Below are 23,272 nucleotides of genomic sequence, written 5' to 3'. Positions count from 1 at the left end.
GTAGAAAAAGGGAGATATTCACTGAGTAGAATGAAGCGGAACAGCATATATGAGATTTGCCCTATGGGACAGTGACTTATTACTAAGTACTCTCTAGAAGTCAAATGGTATTTTTGAAAAGTTTATTTAGGGCTAATGCAAACATTTTTGTCAGTTGTTTTTGCTTCAGGGGCTTCTAAAGTGGTTGAGCCCCTTTCAAAAAAAGCTGTTTGCTCAGTCTACAGGTCTAGGACTTCATACATCTAAATTTTAGTATTTAAGTGAAAACAGGCAATGTAGTTTGCTTATGCGCTGTGTTGCAACTTCATCATCGAACTTACAATAGTGATCAAAGTCTTCAGCATCAGAGCGTGATCTAATGAACAGACATAACAGTTTTCCCTTCGGTCCTTAAAAAAAGTCTCCTATGTGCTCTAAAAACAATGTCTACTAAAAAGAAACCTTTATTTTCAAAGTAAATAAAAACATTTTTAAAGACAATTCTGTGCTGTGCATGGCGTTATGTAAAATACTCCCCTGATTTAGCAGCAGGTTTGTGCTAGGTGAGCCTGGTGGAGGAGCGGGCGAGCTAGGAACGCCTGGCACATATGCTCCCTTCTGTCCTTCCCCTGAACCTGTACGCAGATGACCGTGGGTAGATCGCTCCATCTCCCTTATTCATCCAGTTTGCACACACGGAGGGGACTGGTTTAGTCTGATCTTGTTGCTATAACCAGTTCTATTATTGCTGTATAGATGCTGTACGTGTCAGAGCTGGGTTTCTACCCTTGCTATGAGGGTAACCTGAGTGCCACTTAAGGGCAAAAATTGGGAGTATCTTTTTTTTTTAATGTAGATTTTCCTTAGACTACAATGACTCTCTCTATATATGTGAAGTTATATATATGTGTGTGTGTGTATGCACAGGCAGAGTCAGAAGTGCTGTTTACGTAAACTTTGTACTGGAAGCTTAAAAGCTTTGGTCAAATCCACTACGTGCAGGTTGCAGGATGGTTTTGTTAACGTTCCTGTTTGCGACCATGAATCTGCCCATCTGAGACCATGCTAGAAAAAGCGAACATGAAGCGAAGAGTGTTTACAGAATAGCTGAACTAGACTCATTCCAGCATCCCCTTTGTGGTGCCCAGGGCAGGACAATTCCCCACTTCTTCCCTGGGGTGAAGTAATGGCTAATGAGGCAAGCGGTGGGGTGGAGCGCTCCAGCTCTGCGTCGGCAGGTCCTCTCCGCTCCCCCAAAGCTCCCATCCCTTCTTCCCAATCCCCTTCCAGCACATCCCGCTGTCCTGGTTAAACCACGACACCTACCCGTCCGTTCACATGTCTGTATGAAGATGAGTAAATCACATCTTTGGCTTTTGCTTCCTTTCTTTATGAATAGATTCAGCGTGATAGCTTTAAAGAAAACCTTTTGTTGCTATAACTGCCCTTTTTTTTTTTTTTTTCTGGCTAAGGTCAGGTAAGGGGAGTGAAGTGGAGAGTGTTGCCAGGTTAGAGGTCTGTGTAAATTAAACTTACACACACACACACACACACCCTTTAAGATATTTCACAAGACTTTCTTGTTTTTCCCCTGAAGTGACCTATGGGCAAATATTTAGTCTGGGCTTCGGAAGTACTCGCTATTTAGAAGCTGTCATTTTTGACATTTTGAAAAGCCAATACATGAAATTTAATTTTAAAACTTAGCAGTTTCTTTAGAGGTCGTCTTGTCGGTGGCATGATAATGCTGATTTTAGTAATTTTGTGATTAAATGAAATTTGTTTATCTCCTTCCTAAAAAGGGTTTCCACCTACTGCATAAACACAGAGGACGAGTAAGTTGTTTTCTTGTTACCTTGAATATTTTGCAGACTGTGTTGGTAGTTTTATCTAATGTCTACGATGGCGAGTGCTGGTCATTGAAGATGCACGTGCATACGTGCCCAGGCATATACCTTCCAGATTCAGAGAGCACCGCAGCGAGGCTACAAGGCCAGGTGTATAATCACGGCTGAGAAACAGAATTCAGGAAACACTTACGACTAAGTCGAGCGAAGCATGAAGCATCTCTTCCCTCCCCCGAGCATGGATGCTTTGCTGAACCAGTAGTCCTTGCACGTTTTAACCGTGAGCGAGATAGTTTTACGAGGCCTAGTGCTTTCAGAATTCATAACGAAAGCAATGATAAATTCTAACTTGAGAAACAAAAGGTAATAGAAAGAGTAGGTCACTCCCCGTTGCCTGAGAACAGGTCTCTGTGGTTTGAGCAGTCCTAACCCTGGTCGCTCGTCGGTCGGCTTGCTGGGGAAGTTACATGACTGTGTGCCACTGAAGTCTCCGATGGCTGCGGCTGGCCCATCAGTTCAAATGAAAATAATCTGAATTAGCTCTTCCAGCTGAGAGGTGTCTCCATTTTTCGAATATTTAACACACTGAATTCTCTTACAGTAACTTAAAGCTGGAAAATATGCAAAGTAGACCTTTGATCCACAAAACAATGGTAATTTCCAATGTAAGTAATAAGGATTCATCCCATCCCGGCTGTATTTGTACAGAATAAGTCTCATTTAGTCAAACAAATCCCTTATTGGTGTCAGTCAGAATTTTCTTTGAATAAAGAGGCTTTAATGAAAGAAAATGACTTTTCACTTGCTTCGTTCCCAGCAGGATCTTCCGTAGGTTTCCCTGTTTTCGTGCTGCTTAAGCTGATAGGTACTATAGTGCTTTGGAAACTAATTTCTAAATCACTAGGAATTTGGGGGTTTGAATCTTTTTGTAATTCTTTGCAATTTTCTCTGTACCAGAATCTTGTGGGAACTGGAAATCCCCTTAGTGAAATTTATTGGCATGTCGGCTTCACCGCTGACACTAAAGAGTGTATCAGTTGTGCTGTGCAGCCCTGAAAGGCTGGCTGGATTCTTCCCAAGTGCAATTCTCCAAGGTTTACCGAAAGGCATGACAAATGAAACATTTTGGACCTGACAAGTCTTTTAGGGTGGAAGGGAGGGGGTGTCACAGAAAATTTTCTTTGTACCACTAATGTTAATAAATTTGTTGGCTGTGGATCACATACTGAGCCAAATGTAGCCTTTGTAACGTGGCCAGAGTGTTTGTTGACTGTAAATAGATGCGTACCAGGCCAAGCAATCGTAAAAATGGCGAGACCTAAAATAAAAGGAGGGACCATCTTCCTGCTGGTTCTGGCTGTGCTTCCCTGTCCTTTCCCCAAATACCTTTTGCAGACCCTGAATTTCCTCCCCTGTGCTTGAAATGCAAAACCGATTTTCCTTAAAGAAAATCCGTAACACGATGTGGAGTGTGTTGGGAGCGGAGAGAGGGCAGGCCTGTGGGGTGAGAGCATTCCGAATTGATGAGACCTGTCACTCCCAGCTCAGCTGCTTGCGGGTGTTGGGGACACCATAGTCGCCGTGTGGCTGTGCTGTCTCTGCTCGCTGGGTACAAATGCTGCCATGGGACTCGCTGCCAGGAGCGCCTTGGGTCGTCTGGCCGCTCACCCATCATCTCAGGTGGTGGGGGAAAAAGGTGCGCCCGATGCAGATACCCTTCCCATGGAAATCACCCCAGGCACCCAACTGCTGTACTGCCTAATGGTGAATAGAGATGTACGTTGGTCCTACAAAAAAGCAAAAGTTTTGGTGACTCCATAAAAAGCGAATGGTTTTTTAGCCTCAGCTTCAGCTCCTTGAATATTCAGGCAGCTGTGGCTAGCACGCCTCAGAGCTGCTGGGCAGTCTGTATCGCCGGCAGGTCTGAAGACAGGGTTAAATTCAGCCTTTACGCTACACTTCCTCCAGAAGTCATGGAGTCCCGACTGTTCTTTAGCTTCAGTTTGGACAGGCTTGGCAACGAAATATTTAATTTAAATTGGCCCACCCTGGTGGAATAAAATTAACTACATATTTTAACCACATAAAAAAAAATCTAATGTATTATGCCAGAGGCAGTGTTTAACTGGGGAAAGGAAAGGAAGACCAAGAAATGTGAGAAGCACTTCACATTGATGTCATCCCAGAAATTAATTTAATTTGCTGTTGTGAGTTTTAGTAGGATTGGACTTGGTTAATAGTATCATTGGGAAATCTATAAAAAAACGGAGGAAGGTGATGCTGTTGTTTCAGTAAGTTGCCCTTTCTCTTGTAAGTTTACCCATTTCGGTATTTCAAATGTATACTAGAATGAATTATAATTTTAGACAAGCCATGGCTTGGATGAAATATAAAATCAGAGCCCTGCTTGATCTTGACCGATCTGGCCATCGCAATTCTTTTGACTCTTTTTATGAACATGCAGTGGATCCTTCTGTCGTGAAGATCTTTTAGTCCGGGCAACTGAAGTCCATCAGCTTAAATTCTTTCTGTGTATCTGTTTCTTTAATTTTCTTCTTCCTGGCATGGGGAAGAGAAGAAATTCATTTAAACATCTCTATTAAATTCAACAAATTTTAGATACTCGGGACTTGGTGTCTGGGAATAATACGTCATTAAAGCATTAGAAAATCATAGCATTTGGTCTAGTTTATTTTTAGAATGGGGAAGTGCTTGGGATGACTATCCAGAGACTATTGGTCTTAGTTACATCATTTCCTCCTTTAGTGAGTGTTCACAGAGATATGACTTCAGGATGATGATATATAAGTCATTTTATCCTATAATTATGAAGAGAAGATGGGTACTAGCATCAATGCGCAATGTCTGTGCCGCTGGAGGCAAGCCAGGTACCATATCTGTTTCTGTAAAATCATTTATGTGGATATATTTGGTCATTATTACTGGGAAAAATAATGCTTTTGTAGCTAGACCAGAAGATGATGGCGATCAAGCTGTACGTCACTGGTGGAATCTGGGCTGTTTCACCCGTGTGAAATTAAGTAGTGATTATCCCTCTGCAGTGTTGGCTCCGGCGCTCATTAAAGATCTCTTCACTATTCAAAAAGAGTTCGGAAAAGTTGGCTCAACAACGTACAGAAGTACGCTCCACAACACTGTCAGGGTGTGAAATAAATGGTACTGCTGTGATTGTTGTAGCAGGTGAGGAGTCGGAGAGTGCCTTTTTACTGGGTGTATTCATAACCGTTTCAGTACAACTAAATGTAATTCATTACTCACTTGAGATAGAGAATATAAAAAGCATTATAAAAATCCAAGCCAGCATAATTCGATCTTGGCACAGATTGCTAGGTTGGTCTGTTTCCAGAAAGAACAGACAAGTTAAATTGAGAAGAGGCAGCGCTATGGTTATTAAATTAGCTTTAAATCAGCCCTACTCATTTACAAATCTCTGCTAGCGCTCGCGGGGAGAAATTCGCTAATCCCAACATCGCTGCTTCTGTCTGCCTGTGACGAGAAAACTGAGCAGCCCTTCCACACCTTCTGGAGATAAACTGCTAACTCAACCAGCTGCCGCTTCCCATCGCAAATGCAATACTAAGCATCGCAGTGCTAAGCTTTGCCACATCCAAAGTACTGGCTCTACAAAGGATGGAGTCGGTGTCCACATTGCGCAGTCGTAAGGTTTGTAAGAACATGCAGAATTGATAACGAGAGGCATCGTGTTTATTATGCTGTCGTGCTTGATGTTGGCAGGGAATGGACTAGATTATCTCTGCAGTCGGTGTATGGACGAGGATGGGCTATTACTTGCGTCTCTGATTGATGGGACTTGGCATAATACGGTATTGCATTTTATACAGGATTTTGCTGGAAGGCCATAGAAGGGAGAATGGCATTTGTCATTGCATCAATAGAAAAGCACCACCATAAATATTGAAGTGCTTCACTGAAAACTTTTGCAGTAATTTTGATAATGTCACATCTGCTTACCTTTAGTTGCATTTCGGATGCGTGAACTTTCTCGTAAGACTTCTCTGTTAACATCTGTCAAAATGTTTCCATCAGATCATGCGCTTTGCAGCACTTGGAGCAAGAGAATTAGTGCTGTGGGAACAGTGATGCTCATACGCTCGCCGTGTTCCTCTGCTTTGGGGTTTTCTCGAGTTGCATTCTTGTCTCACGTAAATGACCTTGCAGCTGTCAAGGAGAAGTTTTCCCCTGGAGTGTTTCAGACAGCTTTCAGGAGTGGCTTTCTGAGCGCTGCCGGTTTCTGAAAAGAAAAGAGAGGCCGATGTGACATAGCTTACCCTGCTTCCACCTGCAGGTGAACATCTGTGTGACGTTAATTTTGAAGGAGATGTAGCTATGCCCACCCCAACCTCGCAGGGATTTCCAGGGGGAAGAAGGAATACCTCTTCATCCTGCCAGCCCCAGCAAAAAGGGTAGTTTTTTTGTAGTTTACGTTGGCCGTGTGCAGATGCCGTGCGTTTATATGGGATTCCCCCATATTTCAAGAGAAGTCCCAAGATCTGTGGGATTCCCCAGCTCTTTCTTAGTCTCTGACTTCAGTAGGAAGGTGGCTACTTATGTCATTTGCTTACTTTATGGTTTTTTAAGAGATTTTGAAAGCTAACATTCATGACGTTTCCAAGGAGCATCTGACCTAGATTAATACTGTATTGACACAGCTCTGGTTTTGAAGAGTGGACATTTGTAGTTTCACCGGCATGTCTGACTTATTAAAAGTTGAGGTTGTTGCAAAACCATTAGCCTAACAGCATCTGCTCTAGGAAGGGAGAGTTCTCAGTGTAGTCAATGTCACAAACTTTCTGCAGAAAACGTACATGTTTTAGTGAAACCGCTACACAGGAAAAAAGCCTACATGAAACACTTGTACCTCATAAATGTCAGTGCATGTATTTTTTTCACTTTGACTTTTCTTTTAAGTGGTTGCTATAAGGTTTCCTACTGAAGGTAACAGTTACGCTACTACAAGTTTGCTTTCTGCTAAACTTGGTCTGAGCGAACGTTGTTCAGACCTGGGCATCGTTCCCAAAATGAGTGGTATAGCAGAGATGGTACACGCAGTGTGCACTGGTGTTTTCGTGTTTGAACTCCTTGAAGCTTATGTCTATATGGGAATATTTAATAAATAGATACAATGGTAGGTTTAATGAAGGAGAGTCAAACTCGTGGCTAAAGGATACTGCGGTGACTCAACAGAACTTGAAAGGAAACGAGAGCGAGCTGTGCATGGTGAGATGGTTGGATGAGCCCATCGCCTTCCTGCGGGGAACTGCTGTCAGTAAACGGCAGACTGAAACCTCACTAAAGAATACGGCTGCTACTCAACCCGAGCGTTTCTTGAGCAGGACTAGACGTTAATGTGTCAGCTGGTACTGGCCAGGGCCAAGTACCGGCTTGGGACGGTCTAAGGGAACATGGCTGGGTTAATATAAAGTCTCATGTGTCCTGGTAGGGTGCCTCGTCTTGCCTGAACATCACACGCTGGTATGTGGTCCTGTCACAGAATCGAAATTAAACTTTAAAGCTGTTTCTTCCCATTTGGGCCTTTTGTGTTTTACAGCGGCCTTCCTCTAGATAAGTTTCTTTTTTCTGTTAAACAATCCCAAGTTTTATTTCTAATTCAATTTCCCTTTCATAACTCTAAGGCAAGGCAGACAACTGTCCATGTATGTCTCCAGATTCATCTAGGAAGGAATCTAGCACAGTATCTGTGTGTCAGAATCCCTTTTTGTTTTATTCATACAGACAGATCTTTTAGTGGTTTCCTGGGAGTTGGTAGTTACAGATACACCATATTTAGGTAGGTCAAGTATTGCTTCTCTTTCCTCCCTCTCCCTCGTATTCCACAGCAACATTCATGAACCAGTTTCCTTGGGAAAGAGCTTTCAAAAAAGCTGTATTTATTACTGTTATGTGTTGATCTTGTCTATCTTTTACAAGTCTTTAATGTCTCAGTATCAGTAGATAGTGCTTTTGGCCTGTGAATGCTAGATACTAATGATTTTTAGAAGTTTATTAACTCTTAAGCTGGCAAATGGGACTAAGTTAATAGACTGAGAAGAGAGTTAATAGACTGAACTGTTGAAGGAACGGCTCCAACTTTTTAAATTGCACCTCCATCCTTGGAGGTTTTCAAGACTCATCTGGACAAGTTCCCAAGCAGCCTGATCCAACTTGCCCTGCTGAGCAGGGGGTTGGAGTAGATGATCTGCGGAGGTCCTGAGTTACTCTGTGATTCTATCGTAAGCTGTTCAGCAATTGAATAACTTTCTAGGAACATGTGTATCCCAGTGTTTTAATCTATTTTGTGTGGCTGTCTTACTGATACTTAATTAAACTTCTCATGTATGCATTTGACACCAAGGGGAGTCGTGAACTTAATATAGAAGGGAAACAGTGTTCACAAGGGCTGGGGAGAAATTGTGAGATGACTAATTACTGAAAAAGCAGGAACTTTCTAGAACGAAGTCAAAAGGGGAAGAGACTTGTATACTTGGACCATTATATGTATAATGGACCATATGTGAACGATATCTACGTAATCAAATATGATGGAGAATCATGAGATTGTCCATTGGAGCAATTTGTTCTATGGAGATGTGAAAGCTTTCTTTTCCAATACACCATGGTTTTGGTGTAGGGAAGAGAGAGAGAGGGAAACTTTATACTATTCTGGGTAGCAAAGTGAAAGAACAGTGGGTAAAATACAACTTAGTTAATGTCCACCATTGCATCAGACTGAAAAGTGTTCTGCAGAAGTGTTTCTGCATTTGCTTTCCACTAGTGTCCTTTTTCTCTCTCATGACCTGCTTTTCCATCCCTTCTAGCAGTCCTCTTGCCCTTTCTCATTTACTCTTTCTGATGCTTAAGTCCTTGAATTAAGCAAATGTTGTCACTCCAATACGTGACTCTTCATTTCTTTAATGTATTCTAGCATGTCAGATGGGCTTCTCTTTTTCTATTTTTGGGTGTATTTTGAGACAGCATGACTTCACTTTCATTTAGCTGTTCCTGTGGTGGTTTCTTACTTTACTGCTGTTTCGGGCAATAATAGTACTATTACGATGATACTAATCCCGTTTCTGACAAGAGAAACCGTGGGGATGGGTGCCAGATAGTTTATTCCAGGAGAATAACCTTGGATTATTACCAAGTAAAACAATGTGGTGGCACTCACAAGCTACCAGCAGTTCAAGAGGTGGGACTGTGTAGGACAGTGAAGAAATTAGTAGGTTACTTACTCTAAAACATACTAGCTCCAAGTCATATCTATGTTCAGTTCAAATTGTGTCCCTCTGTCTATTGGCCTACGTGTTTTTACGGAGAAAGAGAGAGTGTTCCCGAGAATCATAGAATGGTTTGGGTTGGAAGGGACCTTAAAGATCAGAATGACAGGTAAGTTAATGTGGTGGGTTTGGTCTCTGTAACGAGCTGACAGATTGCTTTTGCGTTATCAGATGGAGAGCGACTGTTACAACTGGCCCAACTTCTTCACTTCCACTGTTCTCGCATGAGCTCAGCTGCAACAAGCTGGGAAGAATGGGGGGGGGGGAAGGATTTATTCATACTTTGGTGTAAAAAAGGAAAAATGCAGCAGATCTCAGTTTATGAAGGGGGAGGAGGGCAAATCTGAGTGTAGAGAGATTACCTGATCTTTTCTTTATTTCCACAGCAGGAAAAACCCAAACTCTTGGAGCCTTTGGATTATGAAGCTGTTATCACAGAGATTGAAAAAAATATTGGGGATAACCAGTTTAAGGATCTGATATTATTCCCCGACGATGACTTTTCAGTAAGTACAAGGCAAATATGTGTTATTCTTAGGTTTGTCTGTTCATTTATTTATTTAATCTTCATTGCTAGAGGGAGAGCCAGAAGTTGCCCGAGGGCTCTCGTAAGATTTTCTTAATTTATGCGCAATGCCTTACTTGCCTCCCACCAAATTCACTCTGTTTTTTCCTCTGATGTTTGTATCTGTGTGAATTTACTGTTCAGGATTAGATAAAGCTCGAAGCCCTGGTTGTTCCCAAATACATTTCAGGAACTCGGAAAACATGTTATTCCATAACGTATACTTGTCTGTTTGCTCAGCACAGTGGTAGTTTGGCCAGTGCTAGAATCTCTCCCTGCTGTTATAATCTTAATTTAATGACACTTCGTAACTTATATCCAGTCTTTCTGATCCTATTCTGGTTAATGTATTTGGCCACTAGAATCAGACAGCCCATGAATCCTGGCCTTCTGCTCCAAGTCAGACTTTTTAGACGGTGGCTGTGCCGTTGCTGACATTAGATTGCACGAGAAAGATAAATCCAGACGGACTTGATTTTTGTTTGGTTTGGGGGTTGTCTTAAGTTCTTCTTCAGTGGGGTTTGGGGTCTGGCATCCCGAGTGATGGGGTGCGCAGAGTCCCCGGTGCTGGGGCAGGCTCCCCTGGTGGGATGCTGACAGGCAGTGGATACCGCAGCCCGCAGCCGTGGAGCTGCCTGACCTCATCCCGGGTTCCCCATTGCCTGTCCTGGCAAGCTGCAAAGAAATTGGGAACCTGGAAGTCCAGGGCAGCCCTCACCGCGGCAGGGATGGGGCAGCTCGGGAGGGCAGGGGCTGCCTGTCGGGCGGCTGGGGAAGCGTGCCGCCAGGCAAGTAAGCTGCCAGATTGCCTGCATCTTAGAGCAACTTCTTCAAAATCAACCGATCTCTGTGAAAGGTTTAGATTTTGATGAATAGGCATTCTCTAATGGAAATACATTTCAATTTGTTACCAGTTGTAACTGCTGTGTGAGGGCCCTTCCCATCAGCTCATGGCACTGCTGCTGTCCTGTGGGACCGGCTTAATCTAATCGACTGCTTTGTTTTACTAAATGGCTCTATTTCCTTGGTGGCATTAACTGAGTTACTGCGCTCATGGGATTGAGAGAAAACTAAACAGAATAGATTTCCTCATCACCGTTAATTCCTTTACTCGTTTTGCACATTTGTGAATTTATGAAATTGAAATTTAGCATTGTAAAGCTGACTAGACATACTGTGTGCTGTCACAAGGCCCCTTGATTTAGAGTAACTGAGTTCAAGTCAGTGGAGCAAACCCTCTCAGTGAAAGAAGAATCATGTCCTACTGCTGAAGACCTCTGCCTGTCAAGCCATATTTTCATATCCTTATTTTCATTTCATTTTGAGCAGTTGCCGCCTGGCTTTTAGTCGCTACTTCTATTTTGTTTCTTCTGTGTTAACGCTTTGCAACTATTCTGCATAATCTATTTAAATAAAAAAAGAAGACGAAAAAAAGATTAAGACGGATGAGAGAGGTACTTGCATACTAGCGGTGGCCTGTACTCCCAGAAGAGCAGAGGCGGTGGTAGGTGGGGTCCATATCCTCACAATAAACCTGCCTCTTTTCTTTGTTATCTTCTGTTGAAGTCAGCTGCAGTAACAAGAGCCTGTGCCACCAGACAGGACTGCGGAGCTTTCCTAGCAGATAGGCTTTTCAGCTGCAGAGCGTCTATTTATAGCCCTGCTCCTTCCTGCTGAAATATCACCTGTGCACAAAAGTCTGGGTCAGCCATCTGAGTAGAAAGAGATCCACATCTGACTGGATTAGGAGGTGCTCAGGCTGGCTCTGAGCGTTATTTAATGTGATAATGCCCCAGGAAATGGTGGACGTTGCTGTTTAACCTCCTAATGATTACAGCTGCTTCAGACTTTGTGGCTCGGTGTTGACGCAGCCCCAGTTTGGGCCTGTGTGTTAGCACATCTTAGGGGCAAAAGCCGCTTCAGAGTGAAACCTCACCAAAAGAATTAGCTGAGGTGGTGAGCATAAGAGAAAATTCTGCTTTTAATAATGATTTCCCATTTCTGGATCTGTAGTGTTCACCGCATGCATCAGATATGGGTCAATTATCATCATAGCTGCTGCACTGTCTGGTCTTTTGTTTCGTCTCAGAATTGCTTTCTCTTGAACTGCATTCAAAGAGAGTGCAGTTATTCTCACAAGACACTTGTTGGTCATTTCCAACATCTTACGAGAAGTCTGTGGAACAGCAAAGAATTCTTGGTATCAATCTGAACCTGATAGACTGTATTCCTCCATTTCCCCGCATTTCAACAGCAGAATACAAGGTGTATGCATTACAAAGATGCATTCTCTGGTCTTACTCCAGCCGGGGAAAAGATGCTTCACTCTTTTGTAACTGTGCTCAATAATCCTTTAAAAATAAAAATAAAAATCATTGATTCACATCAGTTCCACTTGTTTTCTTAGCAATGCCTTGCTTGCTAACTTTCCTCCTGCCTGCCCAAAGTCCAATTTCCCTTTGAGAAAAAGCATGTCAGCTCAGCTTCATCTTTCACCTGCTCCTGGATCCCGTGAACAAATTACCCTTCTGTTGCTGTGCTGTGAAATAACGGCCAGTGGAAACTTCTGCAGCAATACAGCAACTGCGTGGAGGAGGGATCTGCAGAGCTTCGCAGGAGCTCCCTGTCACATGAGTACGAGCTTGCACCGTGCTTCTTGGTGGTAGTAAGTGGGAGTTGATGGGCTTCCTGTTGCGCTCATAAAAATGCGTGCTTGGTGGTGATGCTGGTAGGTTTGCATCCTCACCATTGGGTTACCGTGCTCCATTCACCTTCTGTTCCCCAGACCTGGCCACGCTCTCCCTTGACAACTGGAACCGCTGCTGTCTGGCATTCCTGTTTCTCACTTTTCTCCCTACGTGTTTACCGGGAAGGAAGCCGTGAAAGAAGTGTGACAACTTCCTTCAGACTGGTCTCCCTCTCACCTTTAGCCTTGCACATCTTAGTCCTGCATGGATTTGTTGTCATACATTTGTACTTGTGCTCCTAAGCGCTTTCATGTATCCAAGCAAAATGCCTGCTGTATCCTTTCATAAGTATTTTTTCGTCCTTTCTTCATGTCACCATCCTTAGGAAATCCACTGAACCCCCAGCAGTCTCTTTTCAAATCTCTCCAGGATCTCAAGTCTTGCGTAGAATCATTGGTGCCCTCCCTTAGTGGCAACAGGCTCAGCACCCCTTTGCTAATACCTTTGCTTGTGTGGAGGTTTAGTAACTAAATATAAGTTAACGATATGTTGATAAAAATAAGTTAATTGTCATAAAAAGGTAGCTGAAAGTATGTAGTAGGTACTTCAATTTGGTATGGTATAAAAGCATGTTAAGCTCTCTGCGTCCTGAAAATTTGTTCCTCCTTCTCTCCCCACGTACTACTTTTTAAATCTCTGAAAAGTGGAACTCGGACTTTCTTAAACTAATTGTATAAATATGGCTGAATGTCTGATTTGAACCTGCAACAGAAATAATAATTCATTGCCTAAATTTAGGACAGGCGTAAGACAGCAAAGCTCACCTGTGTAATGCAAACCCTATTGAAGTTCAGTCTGACAAGTGCTCCTGGCTCTTCTGGGCTTTTGAAAGCCCACCCAGGTGCCCTCCAAGTATCGCAGAAGCCTTAGAAGAGGGGCTGAGTCGTGCAGCGCTGATACTCGCCATCGCTGCAGGTGTGACTGCTTCCAGGGTTCTTTTTTTTTACCTCTGAACAAGGAAGAGCCAAAATCTCCCCGTTTTTCAGATCGTGAAACCTCTGCTATCTAGGTGTTGTGCAGGGACCAAAGTTGTTCGTTTGGATACAGAAGTTCGCAACAGAACCAGATGCATCTTTAAGGGGAGAGGGCAAGAGCAGGCAACGACACTGCCTCTTCACATGAAACAGAGCACGTGTGCCGTAGGGACAGCCCTAAGCGCGGACTTAGAGCCTCCTGGGAAATAACCCCGTAAACCCTGGCTGTTATTTCTAAGATCAGAAGAGTTACAGTGGTGAGATCAGGGGTTATTTTCAATAGCACTTGTCCTATCTCCCACTTTCCCATGTGATAGGCAGTATCTGCTCATCCTTAGAGGAGCAGAAGCTGAGTCCGTTATTCTCATGACTGATGGGATATGGGTATCCTTGACGTGCAAGTTCGCATCGGCTGGGAGGAGCAGGGAAGCGAGAGGTACCTAGACTTAGAGGGACGCACTCCAGCTATTTAAACAGAGAGAGCTAATGCAGTCAGCAAAGCAGACACTGTGTGGGCAAAGCATAGCCTCTGACACCGAACGTGATTCGGTGAGTGAGGGGGCAGAATCTGTCCTTTAAATGTGCTCTGCGCTTGCTTTCCTTTCGCTTTGCCCCCGCGCACATACCTCCTCGGTGAGCTCTGTGCTGGGACAGCAGACAGCAGCCTGTCGGGAGCCCCGTATAGCGACAGCACTTGCACGGTGGTATTTGTACAGCAAAGTTGCATCTTATCCTGCTTTTTAATTTGATGGACTAACTCTTTGCAGTTTTTGGTAATGTTAAGTAAATCTGTTTACTTGGATGAAAATGGGGCTGAGCAGCTTTTTTTTAGAGAGATTGAATCCAACCATTAACATACAGGAACATTTGTGCCCGTGTGCGGTTAGCTCTCTTAGAAGGGCTGCCTTTTCAGGACGTAAATATAATCATTTTTGATGCATCCGTCTAAAGATTTAACCACTGGTAACATGCTTTCAGACTAAAAGCTATTAGAACAGATTCAGAGTGAAAATGTTTGAGATGGCTAATGGAGTTTGAACTCCATTTTCAAATACTAAACTCACCGTGTCAGTGGGAAGTAGACACAGTCTGAAAACATTATTCCTAATCAGTCGTTGATGAGGAGCAATATTAACTTGTGGCTTTCACTGTAGAAAGTGGATGTAGCAAGAGAGGGCGCTTAATTAAATTGCACCTTATAACTAATCCAACACCTGGGGCCAACAGTTTATGCAGATGAGACCGCCTGGCTGAATCCCAAAAATCATTGTTGGGTATGGGATGTTTATATAAGCTAGACTAAAAAAATAATGCAGAAGAATTATGGAATTTCATGTTTTAGGCTGATACCTGCGTTATTTGATTGTCTCAGTTTGCAGGCACAGATGAGAAGATAGCTGGCGTCTGATTGGAACAGACAATTGCTATGATTGCCTAAACGTTAGAAAATGAGGCTGCATTCAAAACACATTTGTAAATGCTGAATTCTGTAAATAAAATCCTTTTTTTTTTTTTGACGACCCTTTCAGAAGCACTTAGTCTGTTGCCATTTAGTTGTTTTCTGAAGTAAAAAGGTTTTGGTGAATACATGCTATGCCCGCTCAGCCTTTAAGAGCATTTAACTTTGGAAGTAATCGACTATGAACAGGAAGTGTTTTTGTGGCAAGGCTTTTGCAGCTAAGTGGTTGAACATAACTAATTCTCAGAAGGGAAGTGCTTTATAGTTTGTAAAACAAGTTTAAATATAACAGTATGCAAGATTTTTCATGTCCCAATTCTGTGTAAATAAACCTGTGATATTCTTTGGCAAAGTCTGCAAATGCAACAAGCCCAATGTTACCCGATTTGTTTTGCACGGCTGTGTTTCTTTCTTTCAAGTGCAGTCTTGTTGAGAAGGAAAGTGGGGGAGCGTACCAGAGGCGAAACAGTGAGCTTGAGTTACATGTCTTGTTCAGCTATGGTCTTTTTAACAAGCTGGGTGAGGGAAGGGGAGGCACAATAACCCCATTAAGACAAATGTTAGCTGTCTCGGTCAGTGTGTTGGTATCAGTTGACAAGGAGCGTTGTATTAGGTAAAAAATTTGACTGACTTTATGTCTTAACTAAAAAAAAAAAAAAAAATATCCTGGAAACTATCTTCTGTGTAATACATGGGGCAGATAAGTTTTGTAATGGGCAGGCAGAAGAGGTGGTTAGTCTCTCTGCAGTTTAGTCACCGTCCCGACAGGGTCAGTGCGAGGTACGGAGTGCATCGCACGTCTCTTCTCTTGTGGCCTCCCACTCTGCCTTAGTCTGGGAACAGCAGCTGATCTTCAGCAGTGGTGATATCATGGAAGGACGGTGTGCGTGCTTTGTGACTGCCATTCCACATGATGGACTTCAGGGGCACCCGTGGGTTTTCAGCTGTGCTCGAGGATTGAGTCTTCTCGGGACCGCTTAAAAAAAGGGACTTAAAATGTCACGTATGCGTGAAGCAAAAGTAACGAAGCACGTTCCAGAGGCTGTGGGTACTGCTGGGAAGTCCCTAAGCAACCAAGGATTCAGACATCTTCGCTATTACTAAACGTGGCCTGAAAATTCATTCTTCTCCGTCTGCTGTCTCTTTTACTCATAGACTAAATGATCGTGTGAGTCTCCGCTGCACGCAGGCTTTGGTAATACAGCTGGGTAGAGTCCAGGAACCCGCATTTAGGAAACGGCGCTTAGTTTTTCAGAACAGGGGTTTTTTTCACTTTGTGGTATCTACGAGGTGCCATCGTTATTTGTGGGAGGCAAAGTGTTTTAATCACGTTGTATCCTGAGCTATCCCGATGAAACAGAAAAAGTTTGGGGAATCCCATGACATTTGCATCTGCCTGAGTGATACATGCCTTTCTTTCATAATTACTCATATGGAAAGTGATGGGGGGGAATCGGTGTGGTCTGTGTAAGCTGTATGGAAAAATGCAGTTAATAATATCCAGGCAATTGTCACTTAGAGTCTGGGTGCTTCAATTTGTAGAGGAAAAAAAAATGGCTTTTTAGTCTGAGACTGGGGGTTGGGAGGAGATCCTCCAGGGGCACAGTAGATGCTGCAGGCTGCTTCATGGTATTAGTAAGTAGTGGTTCTTCATACTAAACCAGTCTTATGCCATGGGCCTTCCTCCAGAAAGCATGTGCCTTTCTGTCATGGAAGAGAAAATGAGCTTGGGAGATCAGATTCGTCTTGGCTTCAGTCTTTCGTTGCCTTGAGTGGTACTGCATTGCAACTGAGAGCATAATCTGGTCTGCTGGGGTTTGGTTTTGTTTGTTTTCCGCTCTTATGGCAGAGAAAATGAGTGGGCCAGATCTGTGGATTAATTCAAAATACCCCAAAGCTTCCTCTCGTGTGACTTTTGCAAAGTGGCCGCCTTGCCTGGCCTCGGCGTGGAGGCTCCGGGTCACGCAGAGGAGCACTGCTGGTGGCCTTGGCCTCTCCTTGGCCTGGTGGGAGCTAAGGGAAGCTTGGCTCCTTGTGGAGACCTTCTGGAGATCCACTTCTCTGTGTGGTTTCCTGCTGTGGGGCCTGACAAGCCAGGTCAGTCAGGAGCCGCTTTCAAAAAAATGGCTTAATTTGTGCAGCGTCCGTTGAGTCTGAAAGGAGGTTGCAGGAAGCGTCGGGAGCCCCACGTCAATCCTGCTCTGCTGTCTGCACCCGCGGATGGAAATGCCCCACCGAGAAGCTGTTGCCTGGTTCCACTTGCTTTCCGACCATCGAGCTGTCCTATGGCAGTCCTTTTGCGACTTATCGGGAGGGCTGTCTGCTCCTCTCTTCTCCTTCCAAGAGGGTCGAAGCTTTGAGTTCTGTTTCCGCATTCCTTGCTGAAAAGCGTGAGGTGCAGAAGGGAAGAGGAGGAAGCAAGGAACGCTGTTGGATTTGGCGCGTGTTTCTGGGAGAGGATGTCAGGAAAGCTCGATGACTTTTTTTTTCATCAGAAACCTCAGAGGCTGAAGCAAGTTTGCTTGGAACAACTGTGTTCCCAGAAATCTATTCAAACACTGCTCTTGCCTGTAATTAATGCTTTAGCTGATAGTATTGAATAGCGTGTGTGGGCAGGAGCTGGGTTGTAGTCGTTGGTGTGCATGTGTATTGGCTGCGTGACAAATTGAAGAATGCAAGCCATAATAATAAGGTTCTTAACCTCTTCATGAGACAAAACTGCTCTTCTGTCACTCTAATTTGCCTTTTTTTTGTTGTTGTTTATTGTCAGACAGACACAATTTCTCTGGAAATCAGGACGCTGTATCCTTCTGTACCTGAAGACGCAGAACAGAAAGCAGAAAATTTATTTGTTAAAGAGGTAAATATCTAGTGTGTGTATCCTTCAGTTTTCAATAAAACCAAGGGTTTGGGGGAGGCTTGCTATGATTATAATTAACATCTTTTTTCTTTTAATATTGTTTAGGTGATTTGAATCAGGTTTGAATTTTGGAGGCCAGAAGGAAGGGGAGGGTTAACGGCATATCTGCAGGTGCCTGTTCTGAGGTGTCTGTATCTAGAAAAATTGCAAATGCACTGAATCAGCCTCTCATTCTGCTGTCTTCCAGCTGCATTCCCTGTCACTACTAGGCCACTGATATCGATGTTGGTATTTTTACATGAGTGCTAATCATTGGTGATCTGAATGCGCTTTGCACTGTGAAAATATTGATATCTTTCCAAAAAAGATAACTATTTGACACTGGTTTAGACTGTTAGAGATATTACAAGGTATGTATCTTGTTTGGAAGTGTATGTTATAGCTATATAGGAGTAGTTGCACTGTGAAGCATGTGTATGGGTTTATATTTCTTGTCAGTATTTAGAGTCTGTTCTGCCTTCATAGTCAGAAAGTCGAGCTAAGTTCTTCCATGGCAGTTAGAGCCCCACCAGGAGTGATTAATTGCTCTACCTTTAAAAAAGACTATAGTTGTATTGTTTCTCTACCTGATCTCAGATTGTAGGAGAAGATTGCTCTTCCTCCTACCTCAGGGATATTTCAGGTCGTCACTGGGTTTTTCACTTTGAAGGACGTTGGAGGTGCTGGCTGCACTGCTCAAAGGAGTTTACTTTAGATGGCTCCCTGAACCTTCCCCATCTTTCACTAGAGATGTAAAGTATAGCTCATCATTTGCATTAACAAGACAGATTTATGAAACCCAAGTTTTCAGACAGCTTCTATAAGGGATTTAATTCCAAGCACTTATAATTAGCCCGTAATGTGTGTGTTCTCTGCCTTTTTTTTTCCACAGATTGGGGTATTTCACACCTGGCTTCCTGGTTTGAATGAGTATGGGCTATTTCATACGCACCATAACTGCAAGATAATTTGTGGAGGAAAAGTCAGTTGCAGACAAACACAGGGCGTAGAAAAAATAAAATCCAAGATTAGGTAGAAGTGTAGCTGTTGAATTGTACGCAACATGACATTTTACAGGCTGGCCGTATTTCTCTCCGGCAGGTCTAGAAAGAGCAATAACAACTTACTGCCAGCTCAAATTGCCTGAACTTTGCCATCTTTCTTGGTCTGACAGTAGGGTTAAAAGAGAACATAGCGTGTGGAATTATCTACCTTCCCAGAAGCCTCGCTGCCCTTTCAGCACTTTGGGGTCTGCTTTTTATTTTAAGGTTCCACGAGTTGCAAGGCCAGCACTGTGCTCGTGGCTTTACAGAGAAAGTGGTGGGTCTAAAATGGAACATAGTACACAGTGTCTGGGAATCATTACAGCTGAGTACTCCAAGGGGATGCTAATGACAACCTGGTAAAATACATATTGAGCACATCTATTAGCTTTCTCTGCGATACCAGTGAGCCAAGGGGAGGGGGGAGAGAGGAGCAAAGCAGTGGAAAAAACCAGTACTACAGGACTAAGCCTGTGCATGGAATAGTAGCAGGATAAGACCCTCTTTTAAAGTAGTATTGCATATGTTCCACTTTGCGACAAAGCCAAAAGCTATATATAAAATAAATTAAGCTACAGGAAGAGGACGGTTTCTAGTCCAAAATTAAGTCAAACTGAGCATGGGATGCCGTGAATATCTGTGGCTGTAGTCCACTGCAGCAATTGCACCAATCTGTACTGACCCAGCAGCAGTCTGTTGTGTTCCAGGCTGGTGTTCAGCACTTCTGGATAGAAGTGCAGGAGTGGAGTTTGTGACCTTCACTTCTTTTTTGGAGCTGTGGAAAAGCCAACACTTTACTCCGTGAAGGAGTCTTCTCTTTCTTCAAATATACCATGAAATCATGAACAGTGAAGGCATCCATCACGTACATACTGGACTATCTGTTGGTCAACTGGACTTGTTACAACCCAGGATCAAATGCCTGATTCCTGATCGGACCGTTGGGGAAGCCGTACAAAGGCAATGTACAGCTCCATCTCGCTGAAGCCATTTTGGTGTTCCCCATAAGTGGTAACGGCTATCTCTGATCATTAGTGTATATTACACTGTCTCAGTCGTTTAGCAAGTTGCAACACGAAGACATGGAGCAAGCCGGTTAACTACAACTGAAGGGTCTGCTGTTGAAGGTGAAACTAACTTTCTTCATACGGTGCACTGTGAGGACGTGGTACTGGAACTATTTCAAGAGCTCAGGTCCATGATCTTCTGTCTCATCCTTCTGGGCATTTGGTGGTGTTCAGATGGTCTTGACTAAGGTACCGCTAGGTCATTTAAAAGAGTTGTCAGAAGTCTGTGATAATGCCTTAAAACCCTGTCTGTCTCTTCCTGGGTGTTTGTTTCCTACTGGTGACAGTAGGAAGGCTTTACTTCCACCTCTAGCTCTTTCATTGCTAGAGTCCTTCAAAGATCAGTCGTTTTTCCCCAGCCCTTACCAAAATCCATACATATGACAGCTTGGGGATTTGATCAGGTTCCCTTTGTTCAAGTGCTCGTGAACAGTACTTACCGGCACGCCAGGCTGGCTTGATTGCCTGTGCAATATCAGTTTATGGATGCAAAAGAGCTGACAAGCCAGATGAGGAAAGATGAGGTTGATGCTGCTGAGGAAAGCTTTCGGTATGGATAGCATTTGATGCCGTCCACCTGTAGTGGAAGGTTTGTGCCTCTAGTTGTCTAATCCAGTTCTCTTAACACTGCTTTTAGATGCCTCAGCAACCAAAAACTTTCGCTGTTGGTGATGCGCGAGGCAGAAGAATTTACTTTAAATAAGATGTCTAACCTTCCCCTTTCTGCTGAAACTCTAAAATGAAAATTTAAAAAAATGAAATTAAGGTGACTTGAATAAATAAATAGTGCTTTGGTAACTAAATATTTTCTGTAGGATGCAAAGAGAATAAATATTTTACATTTTATAATTGATTAATATCTGAGTCCCTTTATTAATTTGTAACTAATTATTAGGTATATTCTAAAGATAATACTTTGTGAATCGGTCATTCCTATACCTGTAGTCGCCTTAGTATATTTTCCTTGTGGATTTTTCCACCTTAACTTTTCTTAGGCAGGAGGAGCTTGAGTAACTAAATTAGGTTCCAAGAAAAGAGAAGTTTCCAGAAACTTTTAAAGCCAGAACAAAATTGTCTTCAGTGTTTATTTTTTCTAAGTATTCCTGACTTCCTTGAATTCTGTACTGTACCATGCTGTTTCCTCCCAAATTCTGAATTTTCTCGCTCCTCACAGAGCCTGCTGCGTGTATTTATGCCAGTCAGCATTGTCCTTGTGGTCCAGAATTTTGGCAAACAGAAACATTCACTCCACAAGAAACAAAATAAAATTCTTCCTTTTAGACAGTGAAAACATGCCTAATATCACCTTTCCCAACTCTGTATTCCTGAATATGCAGATCGCATGGCAATCCTTGGGATTTTTCCCACATTTCGTTCAGAAATATAAGGGGATAGTGCATTTTGGAATTCAAGGTTGTATTTAGTTTGAGGAACTTAAGCTATCTTAATCCCATATTGCTTTGCATCAAGTCAGTATTTTCAGAAAGAGAGCGTGCATGCATACACACACACATACTATTTGTGTGTGTGTCTATATGAATGAAATTTTAGATATATATGATAGAAAAAAATCCAGAAACTAAATAAATATGAGCTGTCAACTGTCCTTTCTTAAATGAGTTTCAGCCAGATAATCCCTCCAAAAATGGTACCTTGGATATGTTTTTGGGAAGCATGTTTGCAGAGGGGCTGGCCCCGTGGATGAGGAGGGGTGTGCCGGGAGCTGTGCAGGGGCAGAAGGAGGACGGAGCAGCTTGCTGCAGAAGCTTCCCTAGGTTACGCAGTGTAATTGTGGAAAACAAGCCCAGAGGGGCCTTTGAGAAGCTGTCTCATCCCTCCCTCCCAGGTAGACCGAGTACCTCCTGACCCATCCTTTTTGCTTCGGGAGTCTGATCCAGCGGCGGTGGCTGCTAGAGGAAGGGCTCCTTCGGTGACTTGCTGGGCCTTGGATCAGCTCGCAAGTGCCGTCCCTGGTGGTCTCATCCGTATTCTAGCAAAGGTGGCGGAGTTCATGCTGCGTTCTTAAAATCCCATTGTTGCCATCGTTCTGCTGTGCGTTTCTTGCTGGTCGCGGAGGTAGATTGCCTGCTGTCATGCAGATGGGCTGATTTGGGGCTTGTTAGTATTATCAAAGGGCCAACTTGCATAGGTTCAAGTCAAGCCTGTCTCCTTCAGGAATCTGCTGGCACTCTTGAGCTGCGTTTGAGCACGCTTGTAGCTTTAAAAATCATTGTAGAGCCGATTGCTTCTTTCAAATCACAGGCATCTAGGCTGTTGTCATCTTAGCGACCTGTTGGAAAAAGCCTGGGAACAGAGGCCGGTTGTTAATGGCATGTGTGACCTGACGGTGTCCTGCATGCGACGTCTGGAATCTGCCAGCGCGTCGATTAAGGGAGTCTGAGGTAAACCCAGAACGGAGCGTCCTAACGGCACTCTGCACGTGCAGCATTACTTAAACCTCTTTAGTGACTCTATATTTGATGTCAAATTGTGGTGTTTTAACTTATGGAAATGACTCTTAAAGATGAGGACAATGAACAAATGAGCTTGCTGAGGAGAGCTGTTGAGACTGAGCTTTCTTGCATCCCAGTGTTGGCTCCTTTTCCTTTGTGGGTGTAATTGTAGTCCTCGCACTTCATCCTTACAGCAGTAGGGACCATGCTGGCTGAAAAGCACTACGTCAACGTGAAATAACAGTGTAAGAATATTGAAATTTCATTTGATGGATGATGTAGTGCATTTTGTCTGCTATAGTACAGTATTCATGTGGACGCCTCTTAACTTTCCTGTTAGATTTTTCTACTCACTTTCCTAAGTGGATTTTCTAGATACAACAGTTGGAGTTGTCACTTGTAGTAAGTTTTTAGAGCCCTCGCCATTCATCTGGGGGATTTTTTATTTGAGATTTTGCAGGTTGTGTCTGCAGGACCTGTAAGTGATTATTAAAAGTGAATTTTATTAATCATAAAGTTAAAAGAGCCACAGCCTTCTGTATAACTACTGAAAGTGGTTGTGTGTCCATACAGTTGATTTCTGAGGCTTTTTTATTTACAGGCTAAGCTGCATTGCTCTTACATATTTCAAAGTCAAAGTAAAATGGGAAATCCTGTTGATAAATGTCACAATAAAGTTTTATTATTGCTCATCACAGCGTAGATTTCCCCAACCTCAAAATCTAAGTACTTTCAATACTTTAAAGAACTGTAACATCGGGACAATGACATAGGTTATTAAAGGACAGTGGGTCTTTTGGTAGCACAAGAGGTAAATACTTTTTAAAAATGCTTAATACTTTAAAATACTAATGTGTTTTAATGTTTTGGTTCGTTACACTGCTGTGTCACTGGACTCCACTATATGTGTGAACTGTGTTAAT

The 23,272-nt window shown here is 43.1% G+C and overlaps 1 protein-coding gene across 1 annotated transcript in view; it reads left to right on the top strand.

The window, feature by feature from the left end:
- The window catches only part of DOCK10 (dedicator of cytokinesis 10), a 141,868-nt gene that overhangs the window by 25,826 nt on the left and 92,770 nt on the right, over positions 1 to 23,272 (top strand). The window contains exons 2-3 of the mRNA XM_076340893.1: positions 9,529 to 9,648; positions 17,658 to 17,747. Of these exons, the coding sequence (XP_076197008.1) occupies positions 9,529 to 9,648; positions 17,658 to 17,747 (210 nt within the window). The remainder of the gene's footprint in view (positions 1 to 9,528; positions 9,649 to 17,657; positions 17,748 to 23,272) is intronic.

Source organism: Aptenodytes patagonicus, chromosome 6 (assembly GCF_965638725.1).
Source record: "Aptenodytes patagonicus chromosome 6, bAptPat1.pri.cur, whole genome shotgun sequence".
Classification (NCBI taxonomy): domain Eukaryota; kingdom Metazoa; phylum Chordata; class Aves; order Sphenisciformes; family Spheniscidae; genus Aptenodytes; species Aptenodytes patagonicus.
The sequence above is the reverse complement of the archived record's forward strand: the minus strand, read 5'-3'. Positions and strand labels throughout refer to the sequence as shown.